Source organism: Phocoena sinus, chromosome 5, assembly GCF_008692025.1.
Source record: "Phocoena sinus isolate mPhoSin1 chromosome 5, mPhoSin1.pri, whole genome shotgun sequence".
NCBI classification, from domain to species: domain Eukaryota; kingdom Metazoa; phylum Chordata; class Mammalia; order Artiodactyla; family Phocoenidae; genus Phocoena; species Phocoena sinus.
Window position 1 is genome coordinate 132,324,661 of NC_045767.1, and position 19,569 is coordinate 132,344,229.

The window sequence follows — 19,569 nt, forward strand, 5'->3', positions numbered from 1 at the left end:
GTTTTATGGCTTCCTGTTGATAAATCTGGTGTGGGTAGTCTTACAGCCATACTTAGGTTTGAACGAGTCATTTACACGAGTTAGACTTTGCTTCTGGTAATGCATTTAACCAAAGGTTGTCTTTGGAAGATACTGGAATGAATGGATTATCTGTATGAGAAGATTCAATGTTCATTTAATGTGCCAAAGGTTTCCTGATCAAATCAACTTGGAAAATACTATCATATCTCTTGGAGATTCATTGTTTCTATTAGCACATTTAACATTTGGCTATGGATTAATTTTTTCACTGACAGCCATAAACATCCCTTAGAATCCACCTTGAGAAATGTTGACAAACACATTTGAAAAAAGATAGAATAACACATTTAGGAAATTTCTTTTCAAAAGAAGCCAGCTGCACAGAACCCATAGGATAGAATTTCTTTGCTCCATTAAGCAATGTTTAGTTTTCCTGTTTATTTTCTTCTCCTTAATGTAAGAAGGAAAAACATAGACGCACCTTGTAAAACCATGACAAAATTATGAGATTAATCATTTTGTCAATATGTTTGAAAAGTTTCCTTGAAAATACTTTTAGAATTTTGAAACCTTTAGGAAACATCCAAATGATAAAACTGACAGTCCATTAACGTAAGTTACTAAGTTTGAATGTAGAAGAAACAAAGCCTGTGGAGTGTCCAGTTTTAAAAGTCTGACTATTCTTATAGTTATACAGGGTGAAAGTATAGACTTTGTGTACATGTGCATGCACACATGCTGATGGGATGATTATTCTTTATTTTGGAAGCTTGATCTGTTGACGTGAAGTATAGTATATATATATATTTTTTTATAAATTTATTTTTATTTATTTATTTTTGGCTGCATGGGGTCTTCGCTGCTGCACGCAGGCTTTCTCTAGTTGCGGCGAGTGGGGGCTACTCTTCGTCGCGGTGCGCGGGCTTCTCATTGCGGTGGCTTCTCTTGTTGCAGAGCACGGGCTCTAGGTGCACAGGCTTCGGTAGTGGCTCACGGGCTCTAGAGCGCAGGCTCACTAGTTGTGGCGCACGGGCTTAGTTGCTCCGCGGCATGTGGGATCTTTCTGGACCAGGGCTTGAACCTGTGTCCGTTGCATTGGCAGGCAGATTCTTAACCACTGCGCAACCAGGGAAGCCCAAAGTATAGTATATTTTGAAGGTAATTAAAATATGCCAGGGTAATAGATTTTCTTTTTTCAAATTTCTGACTGTCTTTTTTAGCAAGGCAATTTTTTTTTTTTTTTGCAGTGTGCGGGCCTCTCACTGTTGTGGCCTCTCCCGTTGCGGAGCACAGGCTCTGGACGCGCAGGCTCAGCGGCCATGGCTCACGGGCCCAGCCGCTCCGGGGCATGTGGGATCTTCCCAGACCGGGGCACGAACCCGTGTCCCCTGCATCGGCAGGCAGACTCTCAACCACTGCGCCACCGGGGAAGCCCCAGCAAGGCAATTTTTAAGGACATCTCAAATCATATTCTTTCCAGACTGGTCTTCGTGAGCTAGTCTTCACAGGTCATGATCCTGTTTTGCAGTTTTGTTTGCTTCATGCCAAAAGTGTCTTGACAAGTTACGTCAAGTCTTGATACTACCGCACTGTTGTAGTACTGAGGTGTTTTTTTGTTTTGTTTTGTTTTTAAACTTTGAAGGTTCCAAGGTACATCGTGGAGTATTTTGTTTTCTTTAGGTTATCATTTACTATATTTTTAAATTCATTTAATTAAATTTAATTCTAAAAGTACAATAAGTAGAATTTCCTTAAATAAATTATAATGTAACCCTTAACCCTTCGCTTATAGAAGTGTCCTTAAGAGACAGTTTGTCAGTCTTAAAAACCAAAGTGATGTTTATCCAGTCTTCTTAGGAGTCATCAGACAAGAGTGAGCGGGTGAAGGTAGGTCAGAGTGGCAAAGCATTGGCAGCTTAGTCCTGCTGTTGTCTGTAGGCCCTCCGGGCTGAGGTTGCTGGAGAAGCAGTGACAGGAGGGTGGGTAATGGATGCACTCGGGTGCCCTCAGAGAAAGCTGGCTGAATGCTTTGGTGACAGTGACAGTGCACTTTTCCAGTGCAGGCGGGGACTCTCCCGACCCCTACTTCCTTATTTTGCAAAATTACATTGTTAGAATTTTTTTCAGGTGTGCTTTAAAATTTTTGTTCATTTTTATTTATTTTTCATGTTAAGAGTAAAGATATCCTGTTTTTATTGGAGCCTCTTGAAATATCACACCATGCACGCTCACTAGCACAAAGGTTAAGAGTTCAGGCCACAACTCTTAGCCACTCGGACGTTATTTTACCCCCCAGACAATTCTGCTACACTCTGCGGCATTCCCAGGCCCAGTAGCCTGAACTGGACCATGAACTGGCAGGGCCTGGTAAAGCACTGGGAGAAATCTTAGCTTTTCTACTGTGTCGCCTGTCAGTCTCCCTAGCACACAGATAAATTATTTTCATTTCAATTTAAAAAGTAGTCTAATAACATACACTGTTTTATATTTTCCCAAGGACTACTATGGCCAAGCCATTTAAAATACCTATATCAATGGAGAGTTTCATTATGTAGCCAGATATATTTTAATAATAATGTGTTAAGTTTTTACCTTTAATTGAAATTCTTTTTTTTCTTTTTGAAAAGATAATTGTAACAATCGTTCTGGGACTGGTTATAGGTGCCATTTTCTACGATCTAAAGAATGATCCTGCGGGAATCCAGAACAGGTGAGTAAGTCTGGACCTTGACTTTGAGAATGTGCTGTTACTTTTCTTTCAAGCTTATGAAAATCCATTACGAATTTGAATGTGAGATAAGCAAAGGGTAAATTGAAGAGTAGGATAAGTCAGAGAATTGAAAGCTGAATGGAAGAATCAATTATTTAGTGCTAAAATATACAGAACATAAAACTTACCCTCGTAACCAATTTTCAGTGTCCAGTTCAGTGGCATTAATTACATTCACGTTATTGTTCAGCCCTCCCCACCTTCCAACTCCAGAACTTTTTCGTCTTCCCAAACTGTATCTCTGTACCCACTGAGCAGCAGTTCCCTGTTCTCCCTTTCCCCAGCCCCTGGAACTCACCATTATACTTTCTGTCTGTGATTTTAACTATTCTAAGTACCTCATGTAAGTGGAATCATGGAGTATTTGTCTTTTTGGTGACCGCCTTTATCGCCCTTAGCATAATATCTTCAAGGTTCATTCATGGTGTAGCATGTGTCAGAACTTCTTTCTTTTTAAAGACTGAATAATACTCCATTGTATGGATATACCACATTTTGTGTATCGATTTATCTGTCCATGGACACTGGTTTGTTTCCACTTTTTGGCTGTTGTGTATTATGCTGCTATGAACATGGATGTACCAATAAATATCTGTTTGAGTCTCTGCTTTAAATTCTTTTGGGTATATACCCAGAAGTGGAATTACTGGATCATTTGGTAATTCCATTAATTTTTTGAAGAACTGCTATCCTGTCTTCTACAGTAGCTACCTATGTTGCATGTCTACCAGTAGTGCACAGGGTTTCAGTTTCTCCCCAACCTTACCAACACTTATTTTTTCTTTTGTTTTCTTTTTTGTTTTTTAATAGCTACCCTCATTAGTGAACAGTGGTATCTCATTGTGGTTTTGATTTGCATTTCCCTAATGATTATCGTATTCTTGAGCATCTTTTCACGTGCACATTGGCCATTTGTGTTTCTTCTTTGGAAGCATGTCTATTGAAGTTCTTTAACCATCTTTTAATTGGATTTTTTGAAGATTGTTGAGCTGTTAAATTCCTTATGTATTCTGGATATGAACCCCTTATCGGATATAAATTTGCAAGTATTTTCTGGCATTCTGTGTGTTGTCTTTTCATTCTGTTGGTGTGTCCTTTTTTAAAAAAATATATTTATTTATTTAATTATTTATTTTGGCTGCACCGGATCTTAGTTACGGCACGTGGGATCATTTAGTTGCGGCGTGTGGACTTCTTAGTTGTGGCGTGCAGCCTCCTGAGTTGCGGCATGCATGCGGGATCTAGTTCTCCCACCGGGGATTGAACCTGGGCCCTCTGCATTGGGAGCGCAGAGTCTGACCCACTGGACCACCAGGGAAGTCCCTGTTGGTGTGTCCTTTGATGCGCAAAAGTTTTAAAATTTGACATAGTTCAGTTTATCTGATTTTTTCTTTTGTTGGCTGTGAGTTAATTTCCTTTTAAGGTTTTGATTTGTTTGACGTGGGGTGGTGGTGGGGACTCAGTTTTTTCTGTTGTAGGGTTAGTACTTAACGTTAGTTTACCTTACCTGGTTTCGGTCATAACGTGCCCTTAAAGCTATGTTTCCTGATGAGACTTTGTAATGGACCACAACATGCTCTGAATAGAGGTGCTGAGCAGAGTGGAAGACCACAGAGTTCTTCTTGGCTTTATTTATCGAGAGCCGCCCTGGGCCTGCACTGTCCTCCGGGCTTTACATCCAGGGTCTCAGGTTACCCTCCCAGCCAAAGAAGTGGATGGTTTTATCCCCGTTTCACTATTGAGCAAAGTTGTAGTAGCTTAAGTTGAATCTGTTTTGATATCTGGAAAAGGATGATTGTTTATGAAAGGAAGAACGAGCATAAAAGTCAATTCTTCACTCGGGTAAAGTAAGATATCTCCTGTGGGGCATCAGATAGTGAGATAATTATTGGAGCTTCTTTCCAGAGTTATGTTGTTTTTCTTTTTATCTTCCCCGAGGGCTGTGTTCTTCTCTGGTTTATTTGAAACTTGCTAGTAATTGATGGTTTGTACCCTTTGTAGAGGCCATATTTTCGTGAAGCACAGAGTATATAACACAAGAATCTAGAGCCTGTGGGTCTTTTGTGTTGTGCAATGGGAAGCATTTGGAAAAAGATACTGGGGAGCCTGTCCGCAACTGGAATTTAAGACAGGAACTGGAAATCTAGTGATTAAAGCTCTTGGTAGAAGAATCCAGAGAAATTTATAAGAGTGTTAACTGTTTCTTCAAGTGTTGTCTGGAAAAATAGAGCTTTGGAGCTATTTGAATTTGTATTTTTGACTTAAGCTTACTGCCACTTTTTATCATTTGAAATTGCCCTGGAGTCCAGTGTGGTTTGGTTCTCTTTTTGTGGGAATGAATTATTCCAGGGAGATGCTCTCTTTGTTCTTTCTCTAACCTGTATAATGATGTGTGGAATATGAGCTTCTTTGACCTAACAACTACCTTACAGAGTTGTGGAGATAGCTAAACAAATAAATGTATATTAAGGGAAGAGATATTTTAAGAATATTTGCATCAATAAGCAGATATTACAGACATGAATTACCACCTTGAAAAGAACTAGAATACATTAAATTCTTTAACAATAAAATCTGTTTAGTATAAAATAAATTATCTTATGATTTAGGAGGAATTTCACTATGTACTAGTTCAAAATCTTTGTGAGCATTATTGTACTGTTAGATGTAACACTTAACAAATTGAGCTGAATTGTTGCCATGTCCTGTGTTTCTGAAATTAGCTTTTATGTTGATATTAGGCTTATTTGTGTGCAGAAAGTAGCATAGTTGCTTGCATTATAGGCCTGGCTTTTTCCCATTTATTTATCGTATAAACATTTACTTATTTATTTATTTATTTAGCTGCGTCGGGTCTTAGTTGTGGCATGCGGGATCTTTAGCTGCGGTGCACGGACTCTTCATTGTGGTGTATGGGCTTCCCTCGAGTTGTGGTGTGCAGGCTCCAGAGCACATGGGCTCAGTAGTTACAGTGCACGAGCTTCTCTTTAGTTGTGGTGCGTGGGCTCCAGGGCACGCGGGCCCAGTAGTTGCAGTGCACAGACTTAGTTGCCCTGAGACATGTGGGATCTTAGTTCCTCGACCAGGGATCGAACCCGCATCCCCTGCATTGGAAGGTGGATTCTTTTTTTTTTTTTTCTTTTAATAAATAAATAAATTTTTGGCTGCATTAGATCTCCGTTGCTGCACACGGGCTTTCTCTAGTTGCGGCGAGTGGGGGCTACTCTTCCTTGCGGTGCGTGGGCTTCTCATTGCGGTGGCTTCTCTTGTTGCAGAGCATGGGCTCTAGGCGCACAGGCTTCAGTAGTTGTGGCACGTGGGCTTAGGGCGCAGGCTCAGTAGTTGTGGCGCTCGGGATTAGCTGCTCTGCGCCATGTGGGATCTTGCCAGACCAGGGCTCGAACCCGTGTCCCCTGCACTGGCAGGCGGATTCTTAACCACTGCGCCACCAGGGAAGTCCCTAAACATTTACTTTTAAAACAGCCTGTTCCTTAAGTTCTTCATTTTGGGAGGAGGGAGTGTTATAACCAATTACTGAGTGTCTGTGGACTCTTTTTTTTTAGAGGGTTATACACTTGGGTTTACATTTTTAAAAATTCTCTTATTTGTGTGTCATTTAAATGACGTGCTGCCTCATCTCTTTTCGTTTCAACTCACATCCTCGATGTCAATTAAATCATTAGGTTAGGAAGGAAAGCCCAACAGTGTTTCAGGACTGTGGGCATGCTTTCATGAAATTCATATTTCTGTCGAAGTGTAGATTAACTGAGTACTTTCCTTTTTAAACCAGTTATTTTACCGAGAGAGAAGCATTAATAGTCTTCCTTCTCTCATAGGTGCACAAATTAGTTTTTCCTTTATGAGCATTATTTTGGGGTGTTTTTTTTTTTTTTGAGCCCGTTGGAAAGAAACCCCATTGGTTGGTGGGTGGTCAAGGAGACTATCAAGGCTGTGCTGGTGGTTGTGAGACGGATGTATACAATAAGATGTCCCTCCACAGTCTTTCATTTTGCCTCGTCGCAGTTTCTTCTTTACTCGACTTTTGAAGAAGTGGCTAATAGAGGTTTTTAACCTTTGCAAGCTTTATTTGGCTCACTGTTTCTCTGTTCATACATTAGGAGCTGCAGCTGGCATTTTGTTAGTTAACATCCAGGGTGATAGTATTTTTATGACCTATGTAATTGTCAGCTTGGCTGCCATAGACTGTGCCAAAGACCCACAGACTGGGTGGCTTAAACCACAGAAATTCATTTCTCGCGGTTCTGGGAATCAGGTTGCCAGCATGGTCGGGTTCTGAAGAGGGCCCTCTTCTGATTTGCTGCCTTCTGGCTGTGTCCTTGCGTGGCAGAGAGCGAGCTCTGATGTCTCTCCCTTTTCTTCTAAGGGCACTAATCCATTGCGAGGGCCCTACCCTCATGACCTCGTCTAAACCGGACCACCTCCCAAAGTCACCATCTCTAAATGCCGTCACTCTGAGGGTTAGGGCTTCGGCACAGGAATTTGGGGAGCACGCAATTCAGTCCGTAGCAAACTGGGTCATGAATTTCAAACTGTGCTATGTGGAGTCCCAGGGGTATCACTGTGGAGACACAGGGGTGAGGGAGTGACCTGATGGGGCTCATGCTTCCCTCTCAGTTTCAACCAGAACAGTCGTTTGTTTAATGTGTTAAGATATCATTCGAGGGAAGAGTTTTGCAGGTAGGAAAAGGACCTAAGAATGTTTAATTGACTGCAGTGCTTTCGTTCCCTCTCTCTCATCACAGAGCCGGGGTACTCTTCTTCCTGACCACCAACCAGTGTTTCAGCAGTGCGTCGGCCGTGGAGCTCCTGGTGGTCGAGAAGAAGCTCTTTATGTGAGTAGGTCTCTGTTTCAGGAAGGGGGCTACTGGTCAAACTGGTCATATCCAGAATCAGGCCATGGCTTGGTTCTTGGGGATTACCAGTGTTCACTCAGAGGCTGGGAGGAGAGTCACGAGCACATGGGGCCTGATGCCAAGGGAAAAAGGAGTTTCGAGTTCAGGGCCTCGCCCGCAAATCCACTGCTGCAGAGAAAGCAAGGAATAAAGCGGCTGAAAAGGAAGAAGTCACGATGACTGTCACAAGGAAAGTTTGAGGGGCTTGGTAGAGAGAAGGTAGTGAGCTGAACAGTAAATTCAAGGTGAGGAGTAAAGTTGACCAAGAATGTAGACCAAGCCCTCAGTGGAAGGGAGAACGGAAGGGCCAGAGGACAGCCTTAAAATAAAGGTGGGCTGTTTTGTTTCTTGTGTTTTTCCAAGTTGGAAGAGATTTGCATGTTTACATGTTGCATAAAGGAATCATTAGAGAGGGGAGGAATGAAGATCTTGGTGGAATAGTTTGGATTTACAGGAGGAAGCTGTCAGGAAGAGGAGGGATCTAGAACTTCAGAGGGAAGAAAAGAGGATTTGAGAGCTGACAGGGGTGTGTGGTTGGCAGGCATGATCATGGAAAGAAGTGCCATTTTCTTTTTTTTATCATGATAGTGGAAGAAGTAAAAACAGATTAGTGACCCAAAGCTGCATTTGAGGCTCGGAGAATAGCAATACCACCTTTTCATAATTAGAAGCAGGGAAAAAGAAAAGCCTCTGTGACCGCTGAGATCAGCTTCTGACATGCTGGCCTTCAAGGAGAGCCACTGTCGGAAGAGAGGGAGGCGATGCAGGACCCATCCTCCTGGAGTGTGTGTTCGGAGGGCGAACTGGCCGGCATTTGGAGGGAGTTACGCAATGAGAAGAGGGGTCACTGCACAGAGCCTTGGGGGGTGATATCCCAGGGGAGGCACGTGCTGACAGGGATGAAGGGTGGTGGGTTAGCCTCGAGGACGTGGAAGCTGTAGTTCTTAGATCCAGGGTGGCAGCAGAAATAGGTATAGCCAAGTGGTCTAATCTTCTGGTCTTTGCCTTCTTAAACTAACGTAGGATGTGTGCTGTGAATCTCTGTTTTTAGACATGAATATATCAGTGGATATTACAGAGTGTCATCTTACTTCTTTGGAAAACTGTTGTCTGATTTACTGCCCATGAGGATGTTACCAAGTATTATATTTACTAGCATAACATACTTCCTGTTAGGTAAGCCGTGAAACGAAAGGTATGTGTTTTTAGTTTCGGATGTGAGGGGACTTTTTGCAGGCGTGCTTTGGTTCTCAAAACTGTAAATCAAGTCCTGAGATAAGGAAGCATCTGTTCATTATGTATGCTCTGGAATAACTGTTCTCTGAGGAGATTTTTGCAAGACTTTTTCCAAAGTAATTTTAAAACTATTTATAAAACTATATTTTATAAACAGATACTCTGTGTCATATACAAACATGGAAATAATTCCTAAAACTATTTGACACTATGTTGGAGGAGCTGGAGCTGGGATATTTATTACTTATCTATTTATATTTTTATATGCGTGTGTGTGTGTGTGTGTGTGTGTGTGTGTGTGTGTGTGTATGAAGCTAATGAAAGATAGTGACTTCTGGTAATAAAAATATTTGTTCGATAGGTGTAGACAGATTGATTTTTTTATGTCTTGTGTTTAGACTACACCCCAGGCTCATTGTATCAGAATTTCCATATATTTCTCACATACACACGCACCAGAAATATTTCTTTTCTGACAAAGCACTATTGATTGAGTGTAAAATTCCATTTTACAAATAAGAGGTGTGTCGTAAAGAATTAGGCATAGATCCTACATCCTCAGACTCCTAACTGGTGTTCTTATGGCTGTTCCAAAATCTTCAGATTTTTGTATGACCCACAGTATTAGCCTATTTTCGTTGACAAAGCAGTTTTATGAAACTTAATTTAACCCTGTCCTCAATCCCAGAGTTACAGGGTGATTTGTCTTGGGAGACTTGGATTATGGACACATCCCCCAGATTTTAAAACCACTGGGAAGGCGTGTAATCCTGACCTTCCCAGTATCTTCACTAATACAACAAACAGTGAGTAATGGGGTGATGTCTAGGTAAAATGAATGTGGTCTTGGCAAGTTTCCTTCTTAGAAGAGAAGGCAGTAGAATGCTGGCCAGTTGTGTTGCCTGCAGCTCTCCACCTCAGGCACTCAGAAATTGTTAATAATTACAAATAAAGAAGCATGAGTGTTACGTGGAAAAGTGCTTACGCAGTGAGCCCGTAAAAGAAAACTGCAGGACTTCCACGGTGGCGCAGTGGTTAAGAATCCACCTGCCGATGCAGGAGACACAGGTTCGATCCCTGGTCTGGGAAGATCCCACATGCCGCGGAGCAGCTAAGCCCGTGCGCCACAACTACTGAGCCCGTGCTCCGCAAAAAGAGAAGCCCCCGCAATGAGAGGCCCGTGCACTGCAACCAAGAGTAGCCCCCGCTCGCCGCAACTAGAGGAAGCCCGCGTGCAGCAACGAAGATGCAACACAGCCAAAAATAAAATAAATATATTTTTTTAAAAACAGAAAACTGCATATAGCATATAGCTTCCTACAGTTATATCGGGGGGAACAGTGAAAGTGGTGACCCGGGGTGGTTGGATAGAGGATGGACTTTTTTCCATCTGATCCTAGTTTCTCAAAATACTATAGTGTTAAAAAAAAAAAAAAAAAAAAAAAAAAAATACTATAGTGTTCTTTGCACCGTGACGTAGACAGTTGGATTAACCCCCTCTTTGCTCCCCAAGGATTGAAACCACAGGTGGAGGCCTTCTTCATCATGATGTTTACCCTGATGATGGTGGCGTATTCAGCCAGTTCAATGGCACTGGCCATAGCAGCAGGTCAGAGCGTGGTATCCATAGCAACGCTTCTCATGACCATCTCTTTTGTGTTTATGATGGTGAGTATGAACTGGGCTTCCCTGAGACGTAATTATTTCCCTTTGTTCTCCCCCCGGATTCACCTATCCTGTAAAAAAAAATCCTTTTGCTTTAAGGAGGCCGTATATTGAAGTATAGCTTATATTATTAGAGAACGTACCAGCTTTTTCTTCACCTTACCCAGCCTTTTTTGCTACTGTTCTAAGATAGTTGTTATGACCTTAGTTAACATGTTGTTACCGATGAGCTTTAAAAAGATGCCTCTTGGTGACATATCGTGAAAGCTTGATCAACTGGAACTTGGAAAAACCAGAAAAATTTTGATTTTTCAAATTTAAAAAAATTGTAGAAATGACAGGCTCATTGTTTGACTTCCCTGCTGGTGTGAGAGAACTGCTGGCTTGTTTAACTGGCCGCTGAGCTGGTTTGGTTGGAGGAACTACTCTCCAAGCCAGGGAGGAACTTAGTTCCGTGAAAACAGCAGCGTGCGGCATGGGCCTATCTTGTGTCCCTCCAGTATTTTGAAAAGGAGTGTTTTAAAAATACTGAACAACTCCAGTACTAGGTCCCCTCCTTTCTGGGCTCCTGCATTCCTTTATGTCAATATATTTCTGTTTACCTTTTTTAAACAGCTATTTAATCCTAACCTCACGTGGCCCTACGTTTTTTTAAATTAATTTTTGGCTGCATTGGGTCTTTGTCGCTGTGCACAGGCTTTCTCTAGTTGCGGCGAGTGGGGGCTACTCTTTGTTGCAGTGCGCAGGCTTCTCATTGTGGTGGCTTCTCTTGTTGCGGAGCACGGGCTCCAGGTGCGGCAGGCTTCAGTAGTTGTGGCACGCGGGCTCAGTAGTTGTGGTTCACGGGCTGTAGAGCGCAGGCTCAGTAGTTGTGGCACACGGGCTTAGCTGCTCCGCGGCATGTGGGATCTTCCCGGACCAGGGCTCGAACCTGTGTCTCCTGCATTGGCAGGCGGATTCTTAACCACTGCGCCACCAGGGAAGTCCCCACAGCCCTACATTTTGCACGCACAAAGGTGATTCAATAGGTGAAGGGAACCAGTTATCACATTTCCCCACTAACATCAAGTAAACAGGAATGTGTAGCCTATTTACTTAATCCACATGCCCTTTCTGCTAGAGTAGCAGTACCTGTCTTTAAAAGGTAGGTAATTAGCACCAACTCTTGTCAAAGTTTAATTCTTCCATTTCTGAGTTTGAAAAGTACCAACCTGAACAGTATTGAGAAAGTGATCAATTTTATGTATATTTTCTATAATGTCATCTAATAAATAAGATGTTCTTCAAATACAAAAATGTTTCATTTGATATATTAGATGCTTGGATTTGTTTTTATTTAAGGGTTTGTGTATAGAACTTTATAAACCAGTCATAAGACCGTATTTTACTCAGAGATGCTGTCTTATGTTTTTTTTTTTTTTTTTTTTTTTTTTTGCGGTATATGGGCCTCTCACTGTTGTGGCCTCTCCCGTTGCGGAGCACAGGCTCCGGACGCGCAGGCTCAGTGGCCATGGCTCACGGGCCCAGCCGCTCCGCGGCATGTGGGATCTTCCCGGATCGGGATACGAACCCGTGTCCCCTGCATCGGCAGGCGGACTCCCAACCACTGCGCCACCAGGGAAGCCCTGTCTTATGTTTTGAGCACTTGGTTAAGTCAAGTTTAAAACTATGTAGTCACACCAGGAACACTGTCATTGTTATGCCCGTCCCAGCATGCCTTGTGCCAGTTAGGAGATGTTTTACGTGAACCTGTTCTCGTGTAGCCATCTCTTGCTGGAGCAGACCTTCCTGGAATTTCCATTGTAATACTGCTTTTTGGTAGCTTTAAATGAAGGTATTGACCATATTTTATGCTGTGCTTTACCATATTATGCTGTGTACCAGTTCGTCTTTGGGTTATTTTAAGCATGCATTTTGAACCCAAAATTATTCCTAAAGTCACACAGAGATAGAATGCAAACCCTTGTAAATATTACTGTGTTAATGGAAATAGGGGCATGAGGTGCTCAGGATACGTTTGGGTGTGTTTATTGGTGGGAACATATAGTTGGTTGTATCATTAGAGCAGTCAGTACTTACTGACCTTCCACTGTGTGCAGTTACAGAGAAAGTAAAAGCCTCAACAATTAAAAAGCTTCCAGTTAAATAAAATGTATATTGTTATTCCTTTAGAACCCTAAACAGCCTCAGCTCTAGAGAGATACACATATACAAAGAGGATAAGGTAAGTCTTCAGAGTAGTGGAAGGGATTTCAAGGCAGAAGTGTTCACAAGGCCGTCGGGGACTTAAGGAGGGTATTTGCTAGAATTCTTCATGAAATCACTCCACCAGTTCTGATTCTTGGTACTTGTTTTTTGTAGATATTTTCAGGGCTGTTGGTAAATCTCAGAACCGTTGTGCCTTGGCTCTCATGGCTTCAGTACTTCAGCATTCCTCGATATGGCTTTACGGTATGTTCTCCTTGTCTGTCACTTTGACTGGTTCATTGTTCCCATTGCTGGGAACAACCAGAGTAAAGCCTAAGCGTCTCATGTCCCCAGCCATGGGCTGTGCAAGTTTTAGGACAATGAAGGAGAGCTTCCTGTTAAGCCTTGGGTCACCTTGATAATCACCTGGGGTTTCTCCAGTCGCCCTGTTGTTTGAGGGAGGTGAAGGATGGGGAGATAACTCAGAGTAAAGGACAAAGATTACTAATTGATATAAAAAATACAGTGTTTCAGTTCATTAAAGAAATTAATGAGAGGATGGGAGCCTAGAATACATTTGTGTGTGTGTGTGTGTGTGGTACGCGAGCCTCTCACTGTTGTGGCCCCTCCCATTGCGGAGCACAGGCTCCGGACGTGTAGGCTCAGCGGCCATGGCTCACGGGCCCAGCCGCTCCGCGGCATGCGGGATCCTCCCGGACCAGGGCACGAACCCGTGTCCCCTGCATCGGCAGGCGGACTCTCAACCACTGCGCCACCAGGGAAGCCCTAGAATACATATTCTAACTTGAAAGGGAAATTAGAAGAAAAACAAAGACCATACCGTACAGCCACTACTGGCTTTAGAAAGCTAATCAACTCCAGAGAAAACTGTGCCTTAATATAATATAATTAAGTTTCTAATTCCCAAGAATTATAAGTGGTTTGGATGAGAACAAACCGGAACAATACAAAAGATTGTTACTATAAATTAACAATAGTCATTGAGTACCACTGTATCATTTTAATTATAGTGTTTATGGGGTTATAAAATTGGGGAGAGAAGAAGGAAAGAACTGTGGGATAATATAGCCAGAGATCTCTCCTCTTGGCTTTTGTATTAGAGCCAGAATCCCAACCCTTGGCCTCTTGATTGCCAGGAAAAATTATTTTACTTACTTTGGTGTGACAAAGACTGTGAACGTGAAGCTTGGTTTGTTTTTAGAAATAGCAACAGAGATTAAACTCAGGGGATGTGATTGTGATAATTCTTTGGAAACTTTCTGAAATTTAAAACTGTTTTCCTTGCCCTGTTCCCACTTGTGTTACAGGCTTTGCAGCATAATGAATTTTTGGGGCAAAACTTCTGCCCAGGACTCAATGTAACAGCAAACAGTACCTGTAGCTATGCAACGTGAGTTTGCGTTCAGTGTCTTAATGGGTTTGCTTACTGTTGTGGTGTGATGCAGAAACACCACTGGGCTTAGAGCTGGGGAGTCCTTTCAGGGACACTGACTTCTCTGAGCCTGGATGTTCTCATCTATAAAGTGGGTTGTACGCCAATGCACGTGAAAGTGCGCTACAACTCCTAGGTATTCTATTACGGTCGAAATCGTATTTCAGTTGGAGAAATGTTTCTTATGTGTTACTTGTTTGTTTGGGGGCACTTTTAAAAGATCCTTCTGCAGTTTGGATTGTGGGTTTGAGTTTTTCTTTTTTAGAACATTTGAGTTTGAAATGAGCTGCTTTGATATTTGTAGCACGGCCTTAACAGTATCAGAAGTGTGCGGATTATACAAAGCGTATGGATCCATGAACTTACAATCCCTGGGAGCTCAGCCCATGGCAGTAAGAGCTGAAAGGGCAGCAGGAGTTGGGGAGAGTGAACATTTTCCTGCACAGTCCTGACTCACGCCTCTTCCTCCTGCAGTTAGGAGACAACATGAAATCAAAGTCTGCACAGGGTTCTTTTGTTTCTTTTTTTAACTGACTGGGAACACTCCCTGTTCAAGGATGTCTCCTCTAAAGAAAGAACCACATATTTCAGTAAGCAGAGAAGGAAATCCCATTTTTTGTATAATAAACAAAAATGCAGAATTTAATCAAATTAGAGGTGTTGTTTTAAAATCAAGCAACACTTTCCTTTTCATTGTTGGTTGTTAATGGTGTGATTTTGATACATTAATTAATGAGAGAAAAGAGAACGCTGGTAGCCTAACTCTCATGAATATTCAAGTAGAACAGAAGTCATTCTTAATAATAGGACAAATTGCTATTTAGAAGTATTGCCAGAAAACCTCTGTGAAGAGAAGCTTTCTTCATCCTGCCCACTCCCTTTTGGTCTGGGTATAACTTTTTTTTTTTTTTTAACTGCCAGATTCCAAGAGTTGCACAAAAACGGTACCAGGCGATAGTTATGCTTGTGCCGGGTATTTTTGGTACCAGGTCCTTTTCGAATCTGTGTCGGGGCTACTCCATCCTGCTCTGCTCCAGCCCCACTAAGGCTTTTTCCCTGGTTTTAGAACTCGCAGCCTGTGTTTCTTTTGTATGGCTAACCTGTGGATAATAAGCTCTCTAAAGAGCTTTGATCATCTTTGTAAGGGCCGTAGATATCATCTGCTCAAGCTGAGACTTTCCCCATCAGGTGTTTAGTGAAAAATTCCTTGATGAATGTTTCTGCCCTTTGAGGAGGGCAGCATCATGGACTTGGAAACAAGTGAACTCGGGGAGGCTGGCAACTTGGTTCAAAGTATGAGTCTGTAAATTTCGCCAAGTTCCTTAAACTTTAGTCTCCTCACCTTTTAAATTTGGTTTGTTTTAGGGATTACCTAAACTATTATATGCAGGTCGCTTCATCGTATCTAGCAGAATCTAGCAGTAAGCACTCAATGACTGTTTTCTGTATACTTTTATGATGCATATGGCTGACCTGTGGGCCCCCGTCACATCCCAATAAAATAGAGTTATAAAGCTAAAACACACAGACACCCACCCACCCACCAAAAAACCCGCCCAAACTGTTTTCTGTTATAAATGAAGGGATGGATATTTAAGACGTGGTAAGCTGTAGGCTTTTTTAAGGAACAGTGAATTTATTGAGTGAAATTTGACAGATGCTAAGAATGAAGTCATATTCTTTTTCTGTTGAATTTCAGATGTACTGGCGAAGAATTTCTGGAAAGCCAGGGCATCGATCTCTCACCTTGGGGCCTGTGGAAGAATCACGTAGCCTTGGCATGCATGATTGTTATCTTCCTTACAATTGCCTACCTGAAACTGTTATTCCTTAAAAAATTCTCCTAGATTCCTCTTTAACTTACATGATTTACCCCACATTAAAAAGGGAGCACCTTGATTTCCGTATTCAGTGACTTTTTGGTTGTCTTCTTTTCACTTGCCATCATACTGTTTTTCAGCAAGGATTATTTTCAACAGAAACACTTATAGAAATCACAGTGAACTGAATTATACTTGAAAGAATCCAAGTCATAAACTAGTGACATTATGTACCTCATATTAGTTCATCTAGTCAGACAGTAACCACAGGGAAGAAATCTCGTTTAATTTACTGACCTTAAAAAAATCGAGTTCTAGAAACTTGTGACAAGTTACTAATATTTCTGGTATTGGTTTCTTCCTCCCCTTTAAAATGAATAGCTTCAATATTTATATGAATCTATGATCTTCCATTATTTAATAAATAATAAATAACAAATACATTGATGCTGCAGTAGAAGTATGAAATCCAAACCTTGTTGGCAAAACCCAGTGTCATTTGTGGGGTAAAAAAGCCATTATGATAGAAAAAGATTTTTTTTTTTTTTTAAAGAAGATGTTGGAGGGTAGGAGTTTATTAATTTATTTATTTCTGCTGTGTTGGGTCTTCGTTTCTGTGCGAGGGCTTTCTCTAGTTGTGGCGAGCGGGGGCCACTCTTCATCGCGGTGTGTGGGCCTCTCACTATGGCGGCCTCTCTCGTCGCGGAGCACAGGCTCCAGATGCGCAGGCTCAGTAGTTGCGGTTCGCGGGCCTACTTGCTCCGCGGCATGTGGGATCCTCCCCGACCAGGGCTCGAACCCGTGTCCGCTGTATTGGCAGGCAGATTCTCAACCACTGCGCCACCAGGGAAGCCCGATAGAAAAAGCTTTGATGAGCCTTCTAATGTTAAAACTTACTGAAGTTTCCCTCTAGTGGAATTAGAATATCTCAGGGGTCTCAGCTGGGTTTTGGACTACAGGTGTAGAGGGCCAGGAGTCTGGTGACTTGCCCTCCTGGGGGGTAGTTCAGTGGTTTGTGATCTCGGTGTGCATGATAATCTCTTGAGGAATTTTGCTCCAATACAGACGTCTGGGCTCCGTGAGCCGCACTGCATTATGGTCTCCAGGGCCACCTGCATAAAGAACTGTCCACGGCAGGATTGGTGATTTCTATGATCCTTCCCAGCTCTGAAAATTTTAGACTTAACGATAGAATAACTGGGCTTATACAGGTTTTTTCCTTCCTTACATATACATCTCATTTACTTACACATCTTCTTTTCATTCTGACCTTTCCCAGTAATAGGGAAGTGTTCTTAAACTTTTTTACTGGAGGGTAACATAGGGAAAAGTACAATCCTGTGAGGAGGAACACACCTGTGCAACCAACAATGTCAAGAAATAGGACGTTACCAGTGCACAGAAGCCCCCGCCGAGCTCCCCTTCCAATACTGCTTCCTCTCTTCTGAGTTATTTTTGAAATGACACTTGTATACTCCCCTTGCTGACTCTCCTTCTGACACTTGCTATTATCAGAACGTCACTGCAGCTCACTTTTGTGTTCCTGTGTGTATAGATACATCCTTAATTAAGCCTCCCACTCCTGTTAATAAACTATCCATTTTGGAATAATTTTAGATTTATTAGAAGAGTTGCAAAAATTATGCAGAAAGTTCCTGTATACCCTTTGCCCAGCTTCCTTTAATGTTAACATTTTATGTACCATGATGCATGTCAAAACTGAGAAATTGGGACTTCCCTGGCAGTCCAGTGGTTAAGACTCTGCCCTTCCAATGCAGGGGCGTGGGTTCGATCCCTGGTTGAGGAACTAAGATCTCACATGCCATGGGACGCGGCCTAAAAAAAAACAAAAGCAGAAACTAAGAAGTAGGGACTTTCCTGGTGACGCAGTGGTTAAGAATCCACCTGCCAGTGCAGGGGACATGGGTTCGAGCCCTGGTCCAGGAAGATCTCACATGCCACGCAGCACCTAACCCTGTGCGCCACAACTACTGAGCCTGCGCTCTAGAGCCCACGTGCCACAACTAGTGAGCCCGTGAGCCACAACTACCGAGCTCACGAGCCACAACTACTGAAGCCCATGTGCCTAGAGCCCACGTGCCACAAGAAGAGAAGCCACCGCAATGAGAAGAAGCCTGCGCACCGCAACGAAGAGTAGCCCCCCACTCGCCGCAACTAGAGAAAGCCCATGCCCAGCAACGAAGACCCAACGCAGCCAATAAATAAATAAATATTTTAAAAAATAGTTTTTTTTTAAAAAAAAAGACCATCTGGCATGCTTATGTAAGGAAGGAAGAAAGGAAGGAAAGACATTTTTTTTTTCCCCTGCTGACTTAGAATCTCTGAGGAGTGGAACTGGAAATCCAGGTGATTCTTTGGGAGATACTGAGGGTTGTAATAAGGAGCTAAGACCATTTAACGTACATTTATTATGATTCGATCTTGATCCAGTCACAACTGTGCAACAGTTGTGTTCAAAGCCATCTATGTTGTATCCACCTAAATATCAGAATCACATTTAGAACTAAGTGAGCGTGTTAACATCGCCGGATCTCCAAACCTTTTTTAACCCGCAGAATCATTCTCATACCCGGCAACCCCACAGAACAGCCTTCCGGTCATGACGGCTGAAAGCGGTGCTGCTCGGATCCAGGTGAGGATGTGGCCTCTTGGTTTGGCCCCGTTTCTTTGCCAAGCAGGAGAGCCGAGGCATTGTCTCAGTGATTGAAAGGCTTGACTGTGTACTGTTTGGAAAATCTCAAGCTGTTCCATCTTCGTTTTGCAGATGAGGAAACTTGGGTTTCAGAGACTGTGACTAGCCAAATACTCTGCGGCAGGTTATTTCCTTGCTGAGATTTGGAACGTACTGCCGTAGTACCAGTGCCCAGTCTGTGGGAGTCCCTTCTGTAAACATGTGCAGAAGCCAGGATGGGGACAGTGGCTCCAATATAAGCTGGAAAGTTGTACCTAAAAGAAGTTCAGGATCTGTGAGGTGAATACAGGGTCTGTTTATCTCTACAGTTAGGCAAAACTTCCCCCACTTCCCACTTTGTCATTCTCCATTTCCCAGGTCTGTGGACTTGATGAACTTAGTCTGTATCTTTCTTATCCACAAAATAGGGATCCTCATAGTGTCTGCCTCCATGGAGGTGTGAAGATTAAATAAGGTAATGCCTGGGGTGCATGTAAAGTGGCTGGAAGTACCTGACTCATAGGACGCGCTCCACACGTCTTAGCAATTACTGTTACATCCCACAGGACGTCACAGTGGTTACTGGCATCACGCCAGTTCATGCATGACCCCCTTGGCGGGGACTGGAGTAGTGCCGTCCTCCAGGATTGTTCTGTGCATCAAACCAGGGCTGGTGGGCCAAATCCAGCCCACTGCCTATTATTTGTAAATAAAACCGTACTGGAACATAGCTATGCTCATGCCTATTTGTATGATCTGTGGCTGCTTTTGCACCATGATGGCAAAGTAGTTGCAAGAGACCATTATGGCCC

General features: G+C 42.6%; 1 protein-coding gene across 6 annotated transcripts in view; it reads left to right on the forward strand.

The window, feature by feature from the left end:
* The window catches only part of ABCG2 (ATP binding cassette subfamily G member 2 (Junior blood group)), a 148,541-nt gene extending 132,381 nt beyond the window's left edge, over positions 1 to 16,160 (forward strand). For 4 of the 6 annotated variants that reach the window (XM_032632718.1, XM_032632720.1, XM_032632719.1 and 1 more), the window contains 7 exons: positions 2,649 to 2,731; positions 7,555 to 7,644; positions 8,756 to 8,880; positions 10,454 to 10,608; positions 12,967 to 13,056; positions 14,121 to 14,203; positions 15,945 to 16,152. In XM_032632718.1, the coding sequence (XP_032488609.1) occupies positions 2,649 to 2,731; positions 7,555 to 7,644; positions 8,756 to 8,880; positions 10,454 to 10,608; positions 12,967 to 13,056; positions 14,121 to 14,203; positions 15,945 to 16,092 (774 nt within the window). In that variant the 3' untranslated portion in view covers positions 16,093 to 16,152. Of the gene's footprint in view, positions 1 to 2,648; positions 2,732 to 7,554; positions 7,645 to 8,755; positions 8,881 to 10,453; positions 10,609 to 12,966; positions 13,057 to 14,120; positions 14,204 to 15,944 lie in introns of all 6 variants that reach the window. The other 2 variants (XM_032632721.1, XM_032632723.1) reach the window with 1 other exon arrangement.
* Positions 16,161 to 19,569: the final 3,409 nt, after the last annotated feature.